The following is a 22,322-nucleotide window of genomic DNA, read 5'->3' on the forward strand; positions in this document are numbered from 1 at the left end:
TCTACTAGAACTGCTTCCCAGTGTTGCAGCCTACTCAACATTCAGAAGTCAAAGGGTGGTAGAATTTACATGTACCGCAAAGAAGTCCAACACCTAATAGAAGACCTTCTTAACTATCATCCCTTGACAAGACAAAAATCTTAAAGAGTGCTGCTCAGAATACTCCTCGCCCTCACCCCTGACCTCACACCCACCTCGGTGACCCCGCGTGTTCTTCACCACCATAGGGAACTCCAGCACTTCCGCCTCATCAATCATTTTGGCAAAATTCTCATGACCACCTGGCAAAAAGAAAACCAACAATATTATGTGCCACCAATCTGGTGTGGCCAAATTGGGGATGTAATTGCCACACATTCCTCCCACCCTTACAACTTAGATAATGCAGAAAAAACTATCAGTTCAGAGGAACTTGGTCATGGAGCATGATCAGACTTTGAAGGTGTTTGTAATCTGTGGGATACTAACTCCTACTTCCTTTGAAATGGAAGACACAAGTTGACAAAGGCCTCTTGATCACAACCCCAAAAGGCTCAATCCAATCTTCCAAATCTGAATGCCCCGATTCTACCATCTTGTTCCAGTTTATCCCTTTTACTTTATCAACTCCCACCTTTTCAAATGTCTAGCAGGAAAACAGCACAGACGTAACACCAGTAACAGTTCCATCCAAACTACTAACCAGGAAAGCAACATGGAATACAAAGACAAGGCATAATCCAGAGAGCAGCAACAACCCAAATCTTGCCACTCCACCTCCCCCCTTTCCAAGGCTTAAGTCTCCTGCATCTCATTCTCCCTGTTTCCTGAAGTAGTACTTCAACCTTTTCATCTCATTGCATCTGTAAGGACCTTAGAAAGTAGCTTTTAATGACCATTCACATGACTATGGTTGATACTTCAAGGTTATTTCAGTTCAGTTCAATTCACAGAAGGCTGACCACAGTACAAGAAATACAGAAAAGAAAGTCAGCAGACAAAAGGATGAGACTCCTCTAACAGCATGTGCAGTAAAGCGCACAAGTCAAGCCAAGACACTGGTCACAAAGCCAGCAGCAGCCATCACTACCCTGCCATGGATTTTAATGCATGTCATGGAACAACATGTCATTCAGCACATCCTGTTTTTCTTGGTAAAGCCAGCCCTCACTTGATATTTGTGTTTTAAAAAAAAAAATAAAAAAATAAAAAAAAGCTTATGCTTCTGTCAAATTCCAGAGGCAGGCATTAAAAGAAGTGGCAGGGAGTTATGAACAGATAGAGATGTTCTGCAATTACCCTATCATTCGTGGTCTTCCCTTCCCCCCAAAAAAATTTAAAACTCATTCCTCGCTCAAAGAGCTAGAGCAACCATGTCTATAAAGAAAGGGTATTTCTTCTGAAATGTGTTTTCACAGTAATTGATAGAAATAGTAATTCACAGTAATTGATGGAAACGCATGTTTTTGTTTTTGTCAAGTTTGTTTGTGTTTTTGTCAAGTTCCTATTACAAAAGCCTATTGGTGCAACCACACAAAAGGGAGGAAAGCACTGGTATTTCCCAAGAAGGAAAGGAAGGCTGAGAGGTATCTTCAATTCTTTAATATATTGTAATTAAAAGCAGAAATAGCATCAGGGTAGCTCAGACAAATGGTTCCTCTAATCTAGCACTCTGTCAGGAACCACAGACTCCAGAGGCAGGCACTAGAAACATTAATTATTAAGTGTTCTGGTGGGAAACAAACCCCAAACAATTGTTAGAAGTTGAACACAAGGGCCTGTACTCTTTTTGTCCTTTCATAATAACTAATATATTTGCAGATATTTTTATTCATATAGAAGTTTAATCTACTTTCAGGTTTTACCAAAGTCTACATCTTTATAGTATCCTATGACATTTAGTTCCCCAAGTTCTTGTCTGTTGTTTTGGGCAATTGGAAAACAGTTCGAAGTGGTTTAGTAGTAACAGCCAAAGTTAGTTGCTTGGGAGGCTGAGGTACACTTAAAGTACTCTTCCCAAAGCATCACAGCTAATCAACAAAGCCGAAAACAGAATCCAAATGCTGTGACTTTGTGTTTCCTGGTTACTGAACACTTATGTGTGGAACTAGCTTCATGCCACTTAATTCTATGGATTTCCAAAACTTGACTCATATCTTTTGCACTGCAAAAGCATAAACTATTGTAGGCAACTATGCTATCCTTTTGATCCAAAAGCCTTACCATATGAAAAAGTGTCTGGAAGAGGCACACCATGACCAGCAAGTTCTTGAAACGTCCAGAACTTGTTGACACAGTTGAGAATGGCTTGGGGACGATTCATCAACCGACAGCCCATCTTCTCTAGGTGGCGAAGGACTGTGATATCGCTGTCACTCTGGACCCAAGGTGTTGGTACACGCACAACCACCACTTGCGGGTAAGCAGTAATGAGCTCCCCATTCACCCTGAGACCTAAAGAAGGAAGAGAAAAACATCCCGATCAACTACAAGGTCTTCAGGAGAAGGTAAACAGGCAAAGAAATATTGCACTATATGTGATCACAACAGAGATACCAGACTTGAACAGCGAGCGTTAAAACAGTGCAATTCTCCCTAAAATGCATCTTGTCAGTTGTGCTGTTTCATACATGTTACTCTTAACGCACTTAAAACTAGGACTAGGCAAAGAACAGGCAGTGTTAGGGCACACAATCTTGGGCTCCTTCCCAGGATGAAGGACTTTTTTTATAGGTTGACACAATTCTTTCTATGGGTGTTAGCTGCACACTACATTCACATCAGCAGTATCAATAGCTCAGTTCCTGCCTCCCACTGCTGGTTCTTGCCTACATGATACAGTTCATACCTTTCCCAGTCCCAGCTGTATTGATCCTTCTTTTTGTGGTATCACATTACACAACATATTGACAAAGTAACAGAGATCAGATATGACCCTTAAAAAAAAAAAGCGGTATTTTTAACATAGATAATTTCAACAATCTGATCTATACTAAATAGATACTCAGAAGTAACTTTATCAGCTAACAGGGCAGCACCCCGTGACATTAAGGCAGGAACCTGAAGGAAAGCCAGCTTTGCCACCAAGACCAATATATTACTTAATCACAACCTAGTTTTACAGACTATGTCTCTGAAAAAGAAACACTGAAAGACAGGCTGCAGGAATGGGAATACAATAGGATTGGATGGGAAGGCATCAAGCTTGATGAAGACAGTCTGGAATCTGAGGATGGGAAAAGGCGAATAGGATTTGGTATTCACTTTATTTGCCTTATGTTCAAAGTAAAACTTTCTGACTTCAGCATGAAAGACACATCTCACACTTCTGTTGGCACCTTAAGGGTTAAAAAAGAGAAAGAAGGTGAGCTGAGAAATCACAGTGCATCTGCATTTCTGTGAAGGCCACCTGTAACTATTCAGATCTAGCCCAAATTAATTACCTGATTAGCTCTATTCCAAAGATGTTACTTTTCAAATACAGACTTACATCTATTCAAACTGAAGACACGTATTGCCAGGCAATATATTTCATTTCAAGGTGCATTTGAATTAATTGGGGAGGATGGAGGGGAAGAAGGGAGGGTGTCCCCCTCTCTGTACTCCCTGTTTTCTTTTTTTCTCCCAACCAGGATGTATTTTAGAGCTTGCCTTAAATATAGTGAAGCAACCACCTAACTCCCAAAACGCAAGTAGAGATATGCTGCCCAGTCATCAGTAGGAGACAGAACCACACTCTGGAAAGGCCAAAACAGAGCCATATCCAATACAAATCCCTTTTTCCAATCCCCATTGCCATAATTGCTCAGAAATGAGAAAACATAAGCAGACGGGTGCTCTGGCTGCTCACCTCATTAGCACCAAGCACTGCCGCATTGCAGCTGACATGACTTGCGTGTTTAAGCAAGCAGGCTTCAGACACACACACCCACCATTTTATAGAGGCATCTCAAGCAAGATTAAAAACAAGACACTGCTAAAAATCTAAGCAGAATGTGAACATCAGGCAATGGATTTTCCTTTAGCCAGAAAAGGAGTAGAGATTCAGCAAACAAAAGACTTTTAACTTATTAGTCAGATTCCACCTTACACATGTATTTTCTCATTTAGGTGCACGCCCAATTACACCCACTTTTTGCCACTGTAATTGCATGCATGTCCTGATCCACGTGCAAGCTGTGTAACAATCATTTCAAAAAGGACTGCATTTCCTACAGAGCCCCAAAATTGTCACTGTATTTTTGTTGTGAACCAAAACTACATGGTTTTCTAATTCATAATCTCTCAGAGGCTATTTTGTTGTTTTGCTTTAAAGTCACACCACATGCTGAAGTTTTGCACCATGGAGTCTGAAAAACAGCAGTCTGAGGAGATGTATATGCCTCACCTGGAATTCTCCTAAATACCTGCGTTAGACTTGACTATCAGACTGGTGTAAATTCAGCCAGGCCACCGTCCCCGCCCCCCCGTGGAGTGACTTCGGAAGTACAATGATGGTATCAACAGAACAATCTGAGCTTTTGTTCCAGATTCAATCATTTTATCTGGTCTGGACACTGTTCTCCCTAGAACAAAAAAAATTTCTCTCTCCTCATAGAAGACAGTTTACAAACAAAGAGAAGAGCTACTCAATGAAATGTATAATTTGAATCACTACTACTGACATGCGCCATAAAAATTAGCTGCAGTCTCCCAGCAACACAGTGCTGCAAACAGAAGCAGCTTTATTACAGTAAAAAGGAGAGCCACATTCTGCCATTTTGGAACAAGCTTGTATTCAGCATTCCACCTGAGACCCAGCAGTTAACAATCAGGTTAATGGTCATTATTGCCAAGTGGACTGATAAAGTAATATTTATTCACTGTGATGTGCTGAAAGCAGTATCACAGAAGATATTAATGCATACAATTAATTACTTTTCCAAAGAACCAATTCATGAATGAAAAGAGGGAGAAAGGAAAAAAAGATATGTTACAGAGATGTTACTTAAAGAGTGGTTAAGAGGTAATCAAACTTTTTTTTGAAAATGGAGATGAACTCTCTTTCCTTTGCAGTAATAGTACCATCCTGGTCCCAGAACAGTAGCAGTGAATTACATTCACGGTTGCCTGTGGACAATGAACTGACCTCACAAACACGCAGAAGGCAGGTGTTCAGATCATACAGAAGTACCTTGACAGACAACAAGTTGGTCCATTTGTTGGCTTTCTCAGTGAATGCCCATGACATTGCAGACATGGCGAACAGACAGCTATACAGTCCTTTGAAGTACCAATACTGAGAGCCAGGAAAGGGAGATTTCATGCTTATCTAATACTATTAACTTTACCAACATATAACAACCGTTTTACCAGTGCCTGGGGAACAATTTCTTAGGTTATCATAACACATTTGGGTATTTTTTGGCCCTATGAGATAAAGACTCCTGAGCTGGAATATCACACTATAAAAACAGGTGTAAATCCTGCCCTTGAACAAGACCAGTTCTTTCACTCAAGTACCAGCTTTCTTTGTTCTTCCTCTGCAAGATGAAACTCTCCAAAGTGGAATATGGTAGACCTTTAACATTATACACCAAACATCACAGTATCCAGATTAAAGTTCAAAAGGAATTTTTGCAATGCAAACTGTAATCACCTGGGAATGAACTTGACCAGTTACACCACATCCCTCAAATAAAGCCAAAAAGCCTCAAGTTTCTCTCAAAGACAGCTCAAAGCAGCACACGATAGAACTGCGTGGGTAAATGCACGATGCCTCATCCCAACCAGTCCTGCTGCTTTTCATTCCCAAAGAACAGCAGGTGAGCTTAAAGTGCAAAGTAGCTGGTCTCTGCTAAAAAGGCTATTTTGACCCAAACAGATTAGAAGCCATCACATGAACGCATGAAGTCCACAGAGAATGGACGCAGCGTTAAACTCTAGTGAAGACAGAAGAAAGAAGCAGAAACTTCTACTGCTGTTACCAGTGAGATCAGAAGACGTGTAGCTATACGCTAAGAAAGTTCTCAAGACAGTAACATCTAACATGGTAAAGCCTATTTGCATAGCAAGATACTCAGGGTGACAGTTGCCTCTTGACAACCTGATTTAGTACAATTTTAGGGTAGATGTACATACTTTGGAAAAAACACAAAATTCTGGAACTTCCCAGCCCTCATTCATGCATGCGGGGTTTTTTCAGTACCTTCTGTCTTCTTCCCTATGACAAATTTATCTCACGATCACAATTTCTCAATTAAAAAGCCTCACTCTTAAGAGAGTTATCATTTAGGTGGCAAACATTCCAAATGAAATGCCTCAAAATACAGCCATACAAACAAAACTGAGTTATCCTGACTTAACAAGTTGCTGCCCATCAGCTAAGACTCCTAGGCTGACTATGTGCTTGTTCCCACCCTACAGCAAAACACAAGGCAAAATGCTTGACCTTAAGCCTCAGTGAAGGGATTCTACAATAATGAATCTCACTACACAACTGGGACAAGCTAAGTGCCCAAACACAGGCATTGTATCAATATTCAGTAAAGCCTGCAAGTCAAACGCACTTCTGCATGTCAATCACAACCACAGCCAGAGCATGTAAATTGTTAAACTGCAGCCTCACACCTTTTACAATCTGTAAGCATCGGTGCTTCATCTACGTAGTTATCTTACTTTCTTGTGCTTTAGAAACTCTAAGAAGCACTTCTGCATTGATGGTATTGTGGATGGCTAAAAAGGATCAAGATTTCAAGAAACTGTGTGCAGCTTCTGAACATCTTAATTCACACCCAAGCAGCATTTTACATTGCTAGACATTTTTGAAACTCATTCTATTCAGTTTGCACTCTACACAAATCCCTTCCAATCTGTACAAGAACCATTTCATCAGCAGATTAATAGCTACTACAAAGCAGTAACTCATGTCCAGTTTGCATGTTACGAACAATTGTACTTTCAGCTGAAACAATGCAAATGTTTTCACAAAAGGAAGATAGTTTCAGGAGATGGGCCTAAAATCTCAAAGATTTGCAAGGACATCAAAAATAATTACAGAGCTTTTATAGCTCTCATTATAGCAAACATCAGGCATTTTTAACAAAAAATAGATCTCAGGAATATCAAATAAATTTATAGAAGTATTTTCATTCCAAATTATAATTTTGGAAAACAGTCACAAAAAGCAAACTGAGTCACCAAGACCATGAAGTACTAAGGACTCAAATTCAGGTCTTCAAGTACAGCATATGACTGTAAGAACCATAGCCAACTTCTTCAATAAAATGGTATGATTACAAAGCTAAATGCTTTAAGTATTTAATACACAAGCAGAGGGAGATCTGGGTAGACTTACATGTAAATCAAATTACTGATATCAAGCTTCTATTTTTATACAGTTTGAATCATCAGTATTAATTAATAGACTATGATAGATGAAAAGACTGAAGTAGCTGGGAATGTCAGAAGCTATGGCCTGGGGAAGAAATCCAAAGGACATTTACATCAGAGTAACAAAGGAGAAATACTTCATTTACGTTTACTTCTATATGTACATTACAAAAACCTAAATCAGTAAACACGTTTCCATGATGAAAAACACCAAGCCTTTCAATCTGTGCCTGAAGACAACTGGTAACTGCCTTGCTACCCATGGAAGTTCATGACCTATCATATCACACTTCTGACCAAATGGATCAGAAGAGCAGGAACGATGCACAAAAGGTGGGTGTGCAAAAGTTCCCTATTCAGTGCTGCCATGAATCCAGCAACATAACACATTCCAGTCATTAAGCCTTTTTCTTTCAAACTGACTTCCAAATGTATACACTTCACAGAATTTATCTGAGAACTGTAGGACTATGAGAAGTGCCCAAACATGACAACAAAGTTAAATTATTCCTTGTAGAGCATGGATAGCTACGAAAGGAATCCTCACCTCTGTGGCCACAGCTGCCACAAGCAGCCACTTCTCAGAGAAGAATTTAACTTCAGTGACTGCCTCTGTCTTTGGCAAAACCACTAATAAATGCCAACTGGTCTGAAATATATAAGTAAAACGAAGTAGGAAAAAAGTGTTTCAGTACTCAGACAGATCCAGTATGTGGAATACATTTCTAACAGGCATAGCATACAAGTGGAATACATGGTCATCGTGCATGCAGCATTCCAAAAAATAAAATTGAAATCAAATTTTCAAAAGCACTAAACACAGCAGCTCCCATCACATCCTCAACAAGAACTAACAGGGACTGAGAACTTCCAAAAATATTACCCAGATTTTTCCTTAGAGATCTGTATGCTATCCTGAAAGTCTCCAGCTCTCTCAACTTCATTACATCAATTTATTCATCCGTCCATCCATGGATAGAGTCGGTAATGCTTCCCAAATGAACAGTCACTCAGCAAGCAGGCTATAATGAATCCAACTTATTCAGCTGGGAAAAACAGGCTAGCTTTCCACCACACAAGCCTTTCCTTGTATTTTGATGACATCAGATTCTGCTACCTGCTTTTCCCAATTAATCAGTTGTTCTAACAAAAATCACTGATTTTTTCTACAAACCTAGACTCATTCCTGTTCTCAAAACAGTGCATTACTATTTCTGGTTCATTCCTCCTGACACCTGTCAGCCACAAGACACTGCATAATATTTGTGTTACAGTTCTAAAGTGTTTAATAATTACTTACAGTTTACTTGCAGAGAATTAAATGTGTTTCATCCTAATTGCCATATAAAAGCAAGCTTCAAGCTCAAAAGGGAAATACCCCAAACTTTAACAGCAGATCACTGGCAATAACAAGATATACATTCCCTCACTGAACTCAAACACAACTGTATCTCTAAATTTTTAAAACTCAGCATACTTTGAACATACATTCTGCCAAGAGTGGCAGAATTTAGGAATAATTAACAAAAGTAGAATTAACATTAACAAAATACTATTCTACACCTCAAAAGCTTGCTGCAATACTTAACCTTACATATCTACCTTATAAAACAACTGTAAGCAACATAAATTCCCACAAATTGGGTGATCGTTGTTTTAAATAAAACATAATTTTATTTAAACTAGAACTTAACCTTTGAAGGCCAGCTTGGCACTGAATTTTTAGAAATCCACCATTTTTAGAAATTAACACCAAACTAAACTTCCCCCTTCGGAGTTGCACAGGCATTTTCTCCTCTGCATCACTTGCCACCCGTCTGCCACAGTTTATTGGTTTGAACACCAACTTGTCACAATGTCTTCAAAATTTCACTGCCATGCAAAAGCCCTGTTTGATACCTAGTATTACCAAGCTTTTTTTTACCATAGTGTACACAGAAGCAGATTTCTACTATAGTTCTGTGCTGGGTGTTTTAAGTTCATATTCTCTCCCTTCCTATCCTACTTACTAGTTTTTCAAACCAAATTAACAAGTGCTGGCATTTAACCCTATGGGTTTAATATGACCTCAATCTCCTTCTTCACACCAACTTAACCAAAAAGGCTTTCTCGCCAAGATACACGTCCATAGCTTAGATGATCAAAGGAAATCACACGTAGCAGAGACAAAACTGATCTCTCTACAACAGTACCACGCCATTCTATTCTGAAACAGAGAACAGCGAAATAAAGAGAAGCAGCTTCAGCTTCAATTCGTAAATTCCTAACGCAAGCATTGTGAAAAGTTTCACAAAAGGCCACTGCTGCAGCTCCAAACAGAAAGCAAGCAGGTACCCAAGTTAAACCAGCTCTACTTTGTGTCCCTTCCTGGACTCAGAGGACCTCTTCCCTTCCCCAGGAAGAACATGGAATCATTCTTAGAAATGCAAGGGCTCTTGAAAATGGTGAAAAACTTGGGAAGGACGACAATGCTCAAAGTGATTATGGCCATTCTGGATTAGAGGTTCTTTTTGGGCACAAGGGGGAAACAGATCAGATGCCTATAGGCGTACATCACTAAATCAATACTACACAGACTGATTATGGCTACATCTGTGTTTCTGAGCTACGTTTCTAGTCACAACACGTTGTTTTCTTATAATCCCAAACCACAAGCACTTCTTCAGAGTCATGCATAAATGTGAAGTGAATGGACCCAAATATAAAAACGTATGTAAAAGGTGTATTACAAACACAAATTAATTCTAGACCACCATCTTGCTCTGAGAATTTATTTTATGGTAGATATACAAACATGGAAACCATACTAAAATCATGTTAAAGCCTTAGCTACCATTATTATATGTATATAAACACTCACACAATTACAAAACTTTGCATGACGTACAAAAAAAAAAAATTTCCAGAGACTACTTAAAAGACATTCAAATAAGTATAGAAAGAAATACACAAATTTGAGCCCTATTCCCAAACATGGATGTTTTAGTGATGTAACTGTTAAGATGCATTTTAAATGGAGTGTTGTAACAAAATCGTAAAGAAAAATGCCACAAAAGGGGAATCAAAAGATTCATTAAAGAAAATAAAACAGTGCTGGAAAAGATGTGATTTCAAACACCTTGAAAAGTCAATTTCTGCTTTTCCCACTGAGTTTATTTGAAGTTCTCATCACACATATGCTTTTCTAATTTGCTCCTGGGCAAAGTTAGAAGAATTTTAAATATTTTCCATAGCATAAACTCAAAGAAAAATATTCAGGATGAGATCCATTTAAATTGACTGAAATTAAGAAGGGAGTGTAGCTGTTTATCAAAATTTTAAATTATTTGAATTATAACTAAGCAAAGTCTCTTACAGGTCAAGTAATGACTCTGAGTGCAAAGGAGATGGTTTTGACTGGAATGTTGCAAAAAGGTCCCCCAATTCTTATACAAGTATATGCATGCTCACATGCTAAATAGCCACTGCATAAGCAGTGATTAGATTGTCTTTTGTCTGTTAGATTTCCCATCAAAGCTCTCAATGACTGTAATAATTCTTCATATTAAAAGAAAGCTCAGGCTCACAAAGAGGATTTATGTATCCTGCCCTCACTCACTATGTGCCTTTAAAATGTATTTCTAGCAACTGTACTACAAATACTTTCCTTCTTGTTTTTACATGTAAGAAACAAAAAACCTTGGGTTTCACGATCAGTTTAAGCTGATGTGATCTAAGCCAGAGCTGACATACATGGGGACAATCTTGTCTTTTACCCCACTACCAGCAATGTGCTCCCATCATCTCTCCTTTGTCCAGGTGTTAGTGACCAAGAAGCAGCCAATTGGGGGGGGGGGGGAGGGAGGGAAAGGCAGTATTAAGTTTTCAGCTTACCATAGCTTTGCAGTTGTTAGTATCAACATCGTGAAAAAACAAACAAAGCATGATGAGAGGAAGAACAACACTGCTACTTTGAGTAATAGAACGGTATTAAATCAGCATAAGCCAAAAAAAGGTGAAACTATCTTTGGGGTGAGATTTCACAAGATAGCTGAGAGAACAAACTTATCACCAAAACCAAAGGAGGCAGTCTCACTGCCCTGTTCTCACCATACAGTTCCACTCTCCTTTGCGCCATTTCTGGCACTTGTCTCATCCTCTCAGTGAGTTAGGTGAGATAGCTACACTTGCAGAGCACCATTCAGAGTTTTTTGCACTCAGTTACTTATCTGAGACATTTGTGAGGCAAGACCTCAGTTAATCAGATCCCATACTGCAAGAGCAAAGGGTGGGTATGCACAGACAAGGAGAGGTGAGGAGTAAGACAGACTGCCTTTTGGGCAGTGAAAATCCCATCAGTTCTAACATCTGGCAAACCACCACACTCGGACACAAACACTATAAATCAGCACAAGTCAGCACTGCCACCAAACAAAACAGTCCCGCTCTTTTGCTGTTGCAGCTGGTGCTTCCAAATCCCACGATGCCTCTCCCAGTTTACCTGCAAAAGTATTTGCACACCTACATGATGACCACAGTAGCAGTGTTGTTCTTCCTCTCATCACATGAATCCACAGGAAAGAGAAAGCCTTAGCACAGAAGCAAAAACATGTAGGTAAGAACAATAGGGAAGGCTTTCCTCTACTTCTTTCAGTGTCACTGCCATCTTAAAATTTTCTGCATCTTAAAATCTTTCAGATGATTTCTGAAGTAGACCAGGATTTTAGAGATTATTACTTGGACTAGCAACAACAGGTTCATCAGCCACTGCTACTACCAAGCTTGTTGCAGCATGCTTAAAGTAACTTTAGCTTTCTTGAAGGAATCTCAGTCAAAAACAGAAAAAAACAAGACAGTCTAACCTTAATAAGAAGTTTTAAAAAAAAAAAAAGAACAAAAATGCATTTAATATCTTTTATTATCTTTTAGCTATTAGCTTCTTCTCTAAAAGGAAGGAAAAAATTCTTGGCCAGAAGAGAAGAGAACTTTAAATGCAAAATACAAAAAGATAACAGGAGAAAAGCAACATTTAAGAAACTCTATGTGAAAGGAAGCTCTCAAAAGGAATTTAAAAAACGTTCTAACACAGCACTTTTCCTATTTGCTTTATCAACTTCTTGTGTTCTTCTCCTCAATGATCAACTGTGTAACGCCAGTGATCATACAACCATATGGGAAGTCAGATCAGCTTGTTGCTCTGAGAGGAGGGGGGAAAAAAGGGAAAAAAAAAAGGAAGAAAAAAAGAGAGAAAAAGAAAACCAGTGATTATTTTTGCATTTGGTAACTAGCTAACTCAGCTCACCGAGTAGTCATGAAATCATTAGACTACAAGGGAAGCAACAGGAATGCTTAATGTGTGAGGGGACAACAGGACCATTTCTTTCAGCAATGGTCTGCATTTATGTTAGGAAGCATTTTATCGTGTTTTTCACTAAATACTGTAGTTGCAGAGTCTTGAGACCTGAGTTTGCACTGGCATTCAAAAAAAGCGGTCCTATTCTGCTCCTAGTATTCACACTCAGTCTCCTCACACTGCTCCTTCTTTTGTGCTAGCAGCAACATTCATGTGGCTGTAAAGTGAATCAGATAAGGCAATTACTCTGAATTAATACCAAACCAGCAATACTTTTTTATTTTTTTTTTTTTTACCCCAGAGCAATTTCTAAGTTTGGTTTGTTACATAACCATAAATAAAAGTTTGAGCCAAGTGTGGAACCAGTGTGACAACTGAGCAGACACCTGTCTATATCTACTGAGAATACATATTGTGCAGAGCAGGAGATCATTGAACAAGACTTGTCAGAAACAGTAACAGAAAGCAGTAAGACTGGTAAGGAACACAGCCCTATGTTTAAGGATTTTATTTATTTATTTGTTTACAGAGGACTCTGTACTACTTCCTTTAGATTGTGTTTTACCTTTTACAGTATGGTTTTTAAATAAGATAATCAATTTCGAAAGATACTCAGATAATCTGCAGTGAATGTCAATGTCAAATTAATAGGATATCCTGACAACTGAACATTGTGTGAACCAAAGATGTGTTGATGTCTCTCATGTCTAGTATTGACAAATAGGAAATGCACTGAAAACCAGACCATTTCAAAATGACAGCAAAATTATTTTAAAGTATTATTTATGATAAATACTTTGTACAGAATTGTAACGGTCTTAGAAACTCAATGTTTTAACTATCTATGAATACTCTGAAAACACAGATTAGCACTCCCAAATGAAAAGCCAATATCAAATTAGTATGTCAAAGATAGCATGAACCAGGTCTAAGAAAAAAGTAGGGACAACAAAGAAAGGGAAAGTTATCTATCTAGAAAACAGAGATGTGACTGGAATAGACCATGCAAAGCTTAGTAAGTAGTGAAGAACTGAAACTTAGAGAATGGTTACTCGAGAACTGAATTAAAAGCTGTCCTCTTCCCCCCTATTTACCTCTCTTCTGCTTATCTGACCTGCTTTAGTTGACAAAAGCAGTAGGGTCCTAACCCAACCAAACACCCATGAGTTACAGAGACTCAGCAGTCGCCAGAACTAAGACAAGAGAAAAGTGAACACACTGGAAACAAAACAAGAGGAACGTGTTCTGTCATCAAAAGAAGATACTCCTATACCCATCTCCCTACTGCTTGCACTTAAAGCCAGCTTTGGTACCCACATGCTCGCACCACAGGCCACCTCAACAAACCTTCATGTCAGAAAATTGACAGATGGAAATAGGTGGGGTTTTTTTAGTGATCTTAATTAGCTTGTGGTTAGAAGATGAGTGGAAGTGCCTGCACAAGGAAGAAATGATGGCATAATTGGGAACAGGGGTGTGACAGAGAAACAAGTGCTCCCCATTTTGGAAGCCAGGAGCTGTAAATTTAGCAAGGCCTTATGATGAAACCTTTACCTAGAACCACTGCTCAGCACAGACCACACTTCAAAAGCAAAAACAGACATCTTTTTATAATCCAGACACGATCTTTTAGTTTCTAAATGGCTGTAGGTAAGATCCTAAATCTTGTTAGGATTTTTGTACAATGGTTCCAAATAGGAGATCTCAGAACATTCCTGGGTCAAATAAGCATGCTTTACAGTGTTTTAACAGTCTAAAGCATCCTCAACTGACAGAACACCCACTTGTGGCAGGTATCTGTCCTTTTATATCATCTATCCAGAGCCCACCAACACTGAGAGCCTTAGAAATAACAAGTTCTGGAATCCCCCACCCCCAAATGCAGAAAGTCATAAGCATTAAACAATCCCATCCTAAAATGTAAGTCTTAAATGTTACAGAACAAGAATGGACTAAATATATGTAGAGACTAAATATATGTACACTAACCTTACTACAAACTCACTCCACTCTTAACAGTCAGTCAGTTTCTCACATGTTTTAAATGTCCAATTTCTGTCCATTTTAAATAGCAGGTGAAGAAAAAAATTAATGACACACCTGAAAAAAAATGGATAATTGGAAAGGTCTTTCCAAAAGCAGAAAGAAATCCAGAGGAAGAATTCAAGTAACCCAGAATGGCACAGGGTTCTTCTCCTATATGAGATGAATCTAAAATTTTCCCTGCAATGCCAAAAATCTACTAAATACCGTTAAAATGCATAACTTATGCACCTCATCTCTCTGCTACCAAACAATACCTTCTTCCATCTCAGTAATTCGCCCTTTTATTACTTAAGCAAACTGTTGATGGAGAAGCATCCCATGTGAGTTTTCAACTTGTGACGAAGACATGTATCATTCATATCTGTCTCCCATAACAGAAAAGACATCTAGAAGCACTTCTACATTGTCAGAAACTTTTAATAAATAATATCCAACTACTTGTCCTTTCCAAGTGTTCCTAAACATGTTCAACTGAGCCTGAATTCTGGGGAACGGAAAGATCCCCTCAGCTTACTGTTTTGACCTGTCATTCCAGTCTAAGGACTTTCTAGTCAAAATTGCATTAAATTTATGAATTGGAGGCACTTATTTTGGAAACAAATGTGTCCTTCCTAAAGGAAGGAATTTAACCATGATTTTTCAGGAAAATTCTGGGTTAAAACTGACTCTAAAGCTTGCAGAGATAACATCAACTCCCATCTCCAGGGAGATTCTGCCTCTCTTTTTTTTTTTTGGTGTGTCAGACAAAAACTTGATTCACTCAGATACACACTACACAACAGTTTCAGGTCTCTTCATGAGTACAGCATTTTCCTATATACACACACAAAAAAATTTGTTCTAGACCAAAAGATATAAACCAAAATTTCTTAGTTTTGGCAGACATTAACGTAAAACCATACACAAAGCAAAGCTAGAGAAGGAAGAATTCCATTTTTCCCACATTTCTGTAAGCTCGCTCACTGGGCTTGTTTCCTCTTCCTGGCTTTAGAGGGTTAAAACTACACTGCAGTAGCTGCACATGTGCTCCATGCCCATACTGTAATGAAAATACAAGTGTAACACCACAATATTACTTCTCACCTGTTCCGGATGCAGAAGCTTCCACCTAGTGCCAAAAAGATGTTAACTAATTGAGACATTGGCTTAGTATGTTCCCTAATTAAGACACTCCACACAATCTGTAACTATATCCTTAGAAGAAAACGCTCTTCAGAATTACACAGGTATATACACAGTCCTTCCAACCAGACCAGTCAAATAAAAAAAATCATGCAGTGGTAGTGTTGTACTCACACACAGCAGACTAAAGCAAGCAGAAGGGACATCCCGCACTGTCAGTTTGTTTTGACCTTTGAAGGCAATACATTTAAGAGATTAGCTATTTTCCCACTAATCTCTAGATTGTAAGTGTAGCCCTGAGTTTACCAATCCCTGCAAATTGATAAAGATCTTTATAAGCATTTACTCTGCTCTACAAGCTCTAAAGCTCTCTTTGGTCTTTTCTGAAATAAGCATCTGCCCAATTTACAAAGAAACAAAAAGTACTGAAGGGCTACTGATCTCATCACAAACAAATCAATGGCAGAGATGGGAAACAGAAGCTTTTTTACCAGCATCAGGTATGACAAGTCTCCTTGTTGTTGTTCATTTATCTCACTCCTCCATAGATTCCTCTAAGAATCTCCTTTAAATATTTGCAGATTACATTCTTCTTCAAGTTCTTCCACTTTACAGCAACGCAATCATAGAAATCTCATTACCAAATGCCACTCGTGATCCATTCTCAGTAACAGAATTGTAATTTACATTCACTCCTAGACTCTGCCTCTAACAATTTAAAAAGATTAAAATTCTTAGAGGAAAAGGTTTAACTGCATGCTATGCACCTTGGAAGACCCAAGCAAGAAAGGGGAAGAAATTAGCACCTCTTTAGAAATCCCTGTGTTGGACAAAACACTCGCATAAGGCTGTGGTTCTACGACAATTTAAGTCACTGTTGCTGCAACAGTTTTACTCTCCAGCCCCATGCAGTGGCACTACAGTCGCATGTAGTACCACCCACTCCCTATCACTCGTACTAGTGCTCATCAGACCCACTGGTGAGCAGATAAGCTTCCTACACCAGCAGGAAACTATTCTGTTCTTTTGTGGAATTCGATTTCTGCAGGTATCACAAGCTGAACGAGCTCACTGTAGGATCTGATCAATCCAGGTGTCAAGTGCAACAGAGAAGGCTGGATCATAGCAACGACAGCAATGATCTGAACAGCTTAAATTGTCAAGATAGTGCTGTTTTGAGACTAGAATTGTCTATAGTGAGATTTTTTTTTTCTTCCTACATTTACAACTCTATGGTCACTATGCTAGCCCAGCTTCCAACTTTGCAAAAACAAGCCTGTCAGACCAATTTCTCTTTCTCCAACTCTTGCTCTCCTGTCCTATACAGATAATACATTCTCCAGTGGCTCCCACTCTGCCAGGTAAGAAAAATTTGCAGCAAAATTGCTATAAAGGCCCAGCTGCCAGCCTTGTTCAAGCACGACAAACAATTAAAGCATTAAGGCATGCGGTTTACACATACGGCATCCCTTTCGCCTGCAGCCACAGACCTTATTCACCTCAAAGCATCCACAAAGGGCATGCACTTTCAGAATCCTGCCTCACCTTTAGTCCCAAGCATGTAAGGAGGAGTGCACAAAGAACCATTTCAGTCTTAGGCCAGAATGATCCTGGGAAGATTGACAGAAAAACAAAAGGAAGCAGGATATGAACATGCACATCTCAAAAACTTCCAGTTATTATTAAATAACTTCTCTCTACATTTCTACCTACGCTTACATCATGACTCCAACCCGTAATCTCTCCTCATTTGCAGCTGGATAGTTGGTGTGCCTGGAGTATGGTCGTGAATGGATGAAAGCTCTTTCAGAAGGACAGGCTGTGAAAGCGAGGAGGAGAGTTTGTGCTCCACACAAAGGAGCAGATCACATACGTGCAGCTTTGCACTGGAGTCCGCAGAGCTAGTCAAGAGACTAGCAACAGAAACAGCTTGCCAACACAGTTGTGACCATATATTTAGATTTTTTCTCCCTCCGTGAGAGTTCTCAAACTTTGTGACAGATTGCCCTGAGAGGCTATTGAGGCTTCATCCTTGAAGATACTCAAAACCCAACTGGATATGCCCCAAGCAATCTGATCTAACTTCACAGCTGGCTCTAGCTTTCAAGTTGGCCGCTTTGAGCAGAAGTTTGGTTCAGATGACTGTTAAAGGTCCCTTCCAATCTCAATTATATTCTACGATTCTCTATGGCATTCTCCTGCAGTATGCCTGGCCTCTTATGTGGCTGCAATAGTAGGATGCATGCTCCACAATGCACTATTTCACAGCTCAAACTAGATTTGTGGGTTCATTGGGAAACGTCCTTTCTTTCTTTCTTTTGCACTATCAAGATCATCTGACAAGTTTGTATTTTTATTTTTTTAATGACTGTAAAGTTCTTCATGCTGAAAGTGGAAAGTGCCTCTGTAGGTTTGACAGTTGGGATAGGGGGAACCACAGCCTGATTCCCTGACCACAATGAAACTTGGGAAGAGATTTACGAAGAAATTCAGTACATGGTAAAGGCAAACCCTGTCTGGAAAGCAAAGTAACGAAGGGGGGGAAAAAAGCTATAAAGCTTTTATTGTTAAGCTATAAATAAACAACTGAAAACAGGTCTTGCTCACCACCATTCTGTCCTCCTGGCAGAAGCAGTCATCCAACAATATAGTCCTTCACAGAAAGACGCAGATGCAGAAAGTTGTCAGGAGCGCAAAGGGTAGTCCCCTTTAGGTCCTGAGTTGAATTTGAATCTAGTTTTGTGGAACAAGTAAGAGCTACTCCAAACCTTTAAAGAATTTTTAAGGTACAACTACCAAAACTCTGTCTCACTGGGAATAAGCAGAGATGGATTGCAACCCAAGTGAAGGAGAGCTAAACCTGGATATTCACAAATATCATCTGAGTCAAGGGAACAGGGACACATAGTAACACTAGCAGGAGAACTTGATACGGCCTCTTTTGTTATTAATAAATACCTTCCTCATTGAGAAGGAAAAGGCATGATATAGGAATGAATATGAAGATCTAAGATTTGAATGGCTCTGCTTTCTAGAACAGTGAGCTAAAAGATGCATCTACCATGGCAGGCTCAGTTAAGTTCACTAGTGCCCCCTTCCTGCTTCATATTAAGAAAAACCTCAACTCAAAGCACAGCATCCTGCCTGGCCACAGAACTAAGAATGCACCTCACTCTATGGGTCTGTTCCTCCTCCAGAAACAGAAGGTCCAATACTTCATGTTGATATCCATAAGTCATATATTACTTTTTTTTATATATAAATAAATATATATATAAAAAATGAAAGTGTTCTTAACCATGAAAAACAGCCTGCAAGACACGCCATAAAATATGAAATATAAACGCTGAAAGCAGTGCTGTCAAAAGAACCCAAACAAAAAGAATTCCAGGAATGGAATAAGCCGTTTTCCAAAGCAGTTGAGAAGCACAATAACAATGGGGACATGCCAATTTATATATTCATGAAACAAGTATGAGGGAGAACAAGGCACGAGTGCAACCTCCCCAGGTATTCAGACAGGTAAAATAAATCCACAGTCTTACTGACAGCATACATACATATCTTGAATGTAAATATATCCATGGACTACTATTCAGAGACAGTATTGGGTTACCCAAGTAATTGGTTATCATTGCATCATTCCTGTTTCTCCCTACATCTATGTTTTCCAATGCCTGGCTAATAAACAGTGTTGATGCATCCCACAGTGTCCCTATGTGACTGTACACACATTATCTACAAAGAATGTGTGTATACAATATTACATTAAAAAGCTACATTAAGAGAAAACTATTGAAGCCACAAAGTCAAGCACATAAAGGTTAGAAAAAGCCACAACTAAGGGTATGTCTGTAGCATTGATCTGCTACCCTACCCACATACTGTCTTCAATTACATGAACAAACATTATTTTTCCCCACAGCATTTATCTAATGTGCACAGGAGGTACAGCACTCACTTAACAAGCAGCTACTCAGCATTGTATTTTCTTTTATATTGTTCAGTGTGTAGTCCATGGATTAGCGTACTGAAATCCTTGCTTGAAACACACCATTATTAATTTCTTCTTCAGCTTTATTTATTGTGCTTATCACAGTAACATCTAAGTGCTTCACAGTCTTAATTCATTTTGTCAACACCACAGGAAACCAGTGAGTATTCTACTGATTTCCCATATAGGGAAGGGAAACCCAGAGAGAAGTGTTAAAGAAGGAGTTCTGGATGCCACATTTGGGAGACCATGATTTCCCAGTTGCTGATACCACTCCAATTTATTTTCTTCGTGGATGCAAGAGTCAGCACTTTCACAAAGCTGATCCTAGTATCCAAAGGTTGAGCACTGAGAAAATGCAAAAACATGCAATTAAAGGCAATTTCTGAACAGTCCAATTGAAGTCACCAGACTAACACTTTTCTTCCAGCAATGTTCTGCTTCAATTGTCACAAATTCCTGTAACCACAAAGAAGGCATCCTACAAATTGTCCTCTCCTTCACCATGCTACAAGTTACGCTTCCAGAGCAGAACACCCTGTACTTTAAGGAGGCTGATGAAAATGTAGCACGCGATCAAGTAATTTAAAATGTAGCATCTGAAAACAAATACACAACAGAGTCAGAAATGCAAATTTGTTTTTGCCAATTTCTAATTTTTGGGTATTTGCTGTTGCTACTCATCATAGTATTTTATCTTTACATTTGCAGATAATCACAAGCAAACTTCATCACTTGGCATCTAAGTAATAGATGGCATGACACTGGTGGAATAGTGCACGAGGGTTACAACAGTTTCATCTACCATACAGACCTTTGACATTTGAGCTGACATCTAAGTGTCAGCAGCCTCCATGTGGACCAGCACTTAAGGTGAATGGGCTCCACTGTCAGCAAATATTTGGCTAACCAACTGGCAGAGAAATGTTTCTCTGCAGGAGAGAAAAGCTCTGGAAGGTTTGATTCCACTCCAGGCATTGGAAGTCAGCCATTACTGCATGCAGCTTGCTTTGCCCCAATTTCTCACTCCCCACTCACCTCCCATACGATTCATGCCCCTATATGTAACACACTGGGCTTCCACTTCCTTTCTGTCCCACCTTCATTCTATTCACCTTATTTTTCCAGTTAATTTCCAATCTACAGATTTCTCCTACTGTCAAATAGCTTCTTTGCCTGCAATTTTGAATACTACTCTAACCACTCAGTTTCCTGCCTTGCCTCCAAACTTGTTTTCCCTTTGAGGGTCCTTGTTCAGTTTGCATCTCTTCCCAAGGAAGTTTCAACATACAACCCATGCTCCCACTGGCTTCCAGCTCCAATATCCCTCTGGAGGGAAGCAATTTCTTACCTAGCAAGCGTTTCACTGCAATCACTTCCTGTTACCATTTCTTGTTCCAGCACGTTTGCAAAGCACACTGCCTTCACACCAGATTTTTCCCCACTGACACCACAGTCCCCAATCCCAAACCAATTTCACTTGTCTTGTCCCCACTACATTTAAATGGAGTGATTTACTCCATTCAGGTCTTTGTGTCAGTGAGAAGAGGTATAACCAACATGAAAGAAAACCTCCATTTTAAATTGTGGGCTCAGACCAAATTGTAGCCCACCCCACAGCAGACAAGGCCAGAACACCAGAAGTTCTTTTTTTGCATAATACAGGGGTATGTTTAAAATGTTTTAGCTGTGAAGCTTAAACAAGCCTCTAAGATGCTTAACAGGCTATTTTTTGAAAGGGTAATGATTTGGGACAAATTTATGTCTACTTTCACAGGTGTAACAAGCAAAAACCACTTCAGCCAAATTGAGTTGCAGTTTCAAGCTAGTTCTTCCAAAAACATCCATACAAATGTAGAGAAAAATAGAATAGGGAAAAATAGAATCATATTCTTTTTTTCCTTGAAGTGCTCTCCTTCCACTGAATCACTTTGCAGAAAATTTCCAAAACGCCCTCAAAAAGACATTTAAGACTTAAGGGGTGGGGGGAGGGGGCATATATTAATAAGGAAGGACAAATTATAAGCAATAAAAATCTGTTTTATAATGGAAAGTTTTGGCCCATTGTAATGTTAAGATGGGTGATACGAGACCCATCTGCAATGTCAAAAAACAGACACAGTATGTCACTTAAGAACAGAATCGGTACTAAAACCCAAGATTTCCTCGCCCAAACTAAGCAAAGTACCAGTTTTGCATCAGTGTCACCTGCCCAGCCAACAGATGAAGCCATGTTTTTGTTTTGTTTCAGACATAAGAGAGAAAGCAAGCAATATGCTCTTCTTACTGGAGAGCAGGGAAGAAGGCATTACAGATTAGGACATCTCATTCATTTACCACCTTGAGTGTCTGAAATTATACTTTTAAAGAAATCCTGACTTTCACAGAAAGCAAATATAATGTCAGTACATCAACAATTTCAGCAGTTAGGTCACCTATTCAGTTAAAAACACTGGTCTTAGTATATAGAAGCAAGCA

At 39.2% G+C, this 22,322-nt stretch overlaps 1 protein-coding gene across 1 annotated transcript in view; it reads right to left on the bottom strand.

The window, feature by feature from the left end:
- Positions 1-22,322, bottom strand: part of RIMKLB (ribosomal modification protein rimK like family member B) — a 45,782-nt gene that overhangs the window by 6,230 nt on the left and 17,230 nt on the right. The window contains exons 3-4 of the mRNA XM_075163456.1: positions 2,203-2,433; positions 195-281 (exon numbers count right to left, since the gene is read on the bottom strand). Coding sequence (XP_075019557.1) covers positions 195-281; positions 2,203-2,433 — 318 coding nt within the window. The remainder of the gene's footprint in view (positions 1-194; positions 282-2,202; positions 2,434-22,322) is intronic.

This window comes from Calonectris borealis, chromosome 1 (genome assembly GCF_964195595.1).
Source record: "Calonectris borealis chromosome 1, bCalBor7.hap1.2, whole genome shotgun sequence".
Taxonomy (NCBI): Eukaryota; Metazoa; Chordata; class Aves; order Procellariiformes; family Procellariidae; genus Calonectris; species Calonectris borealis.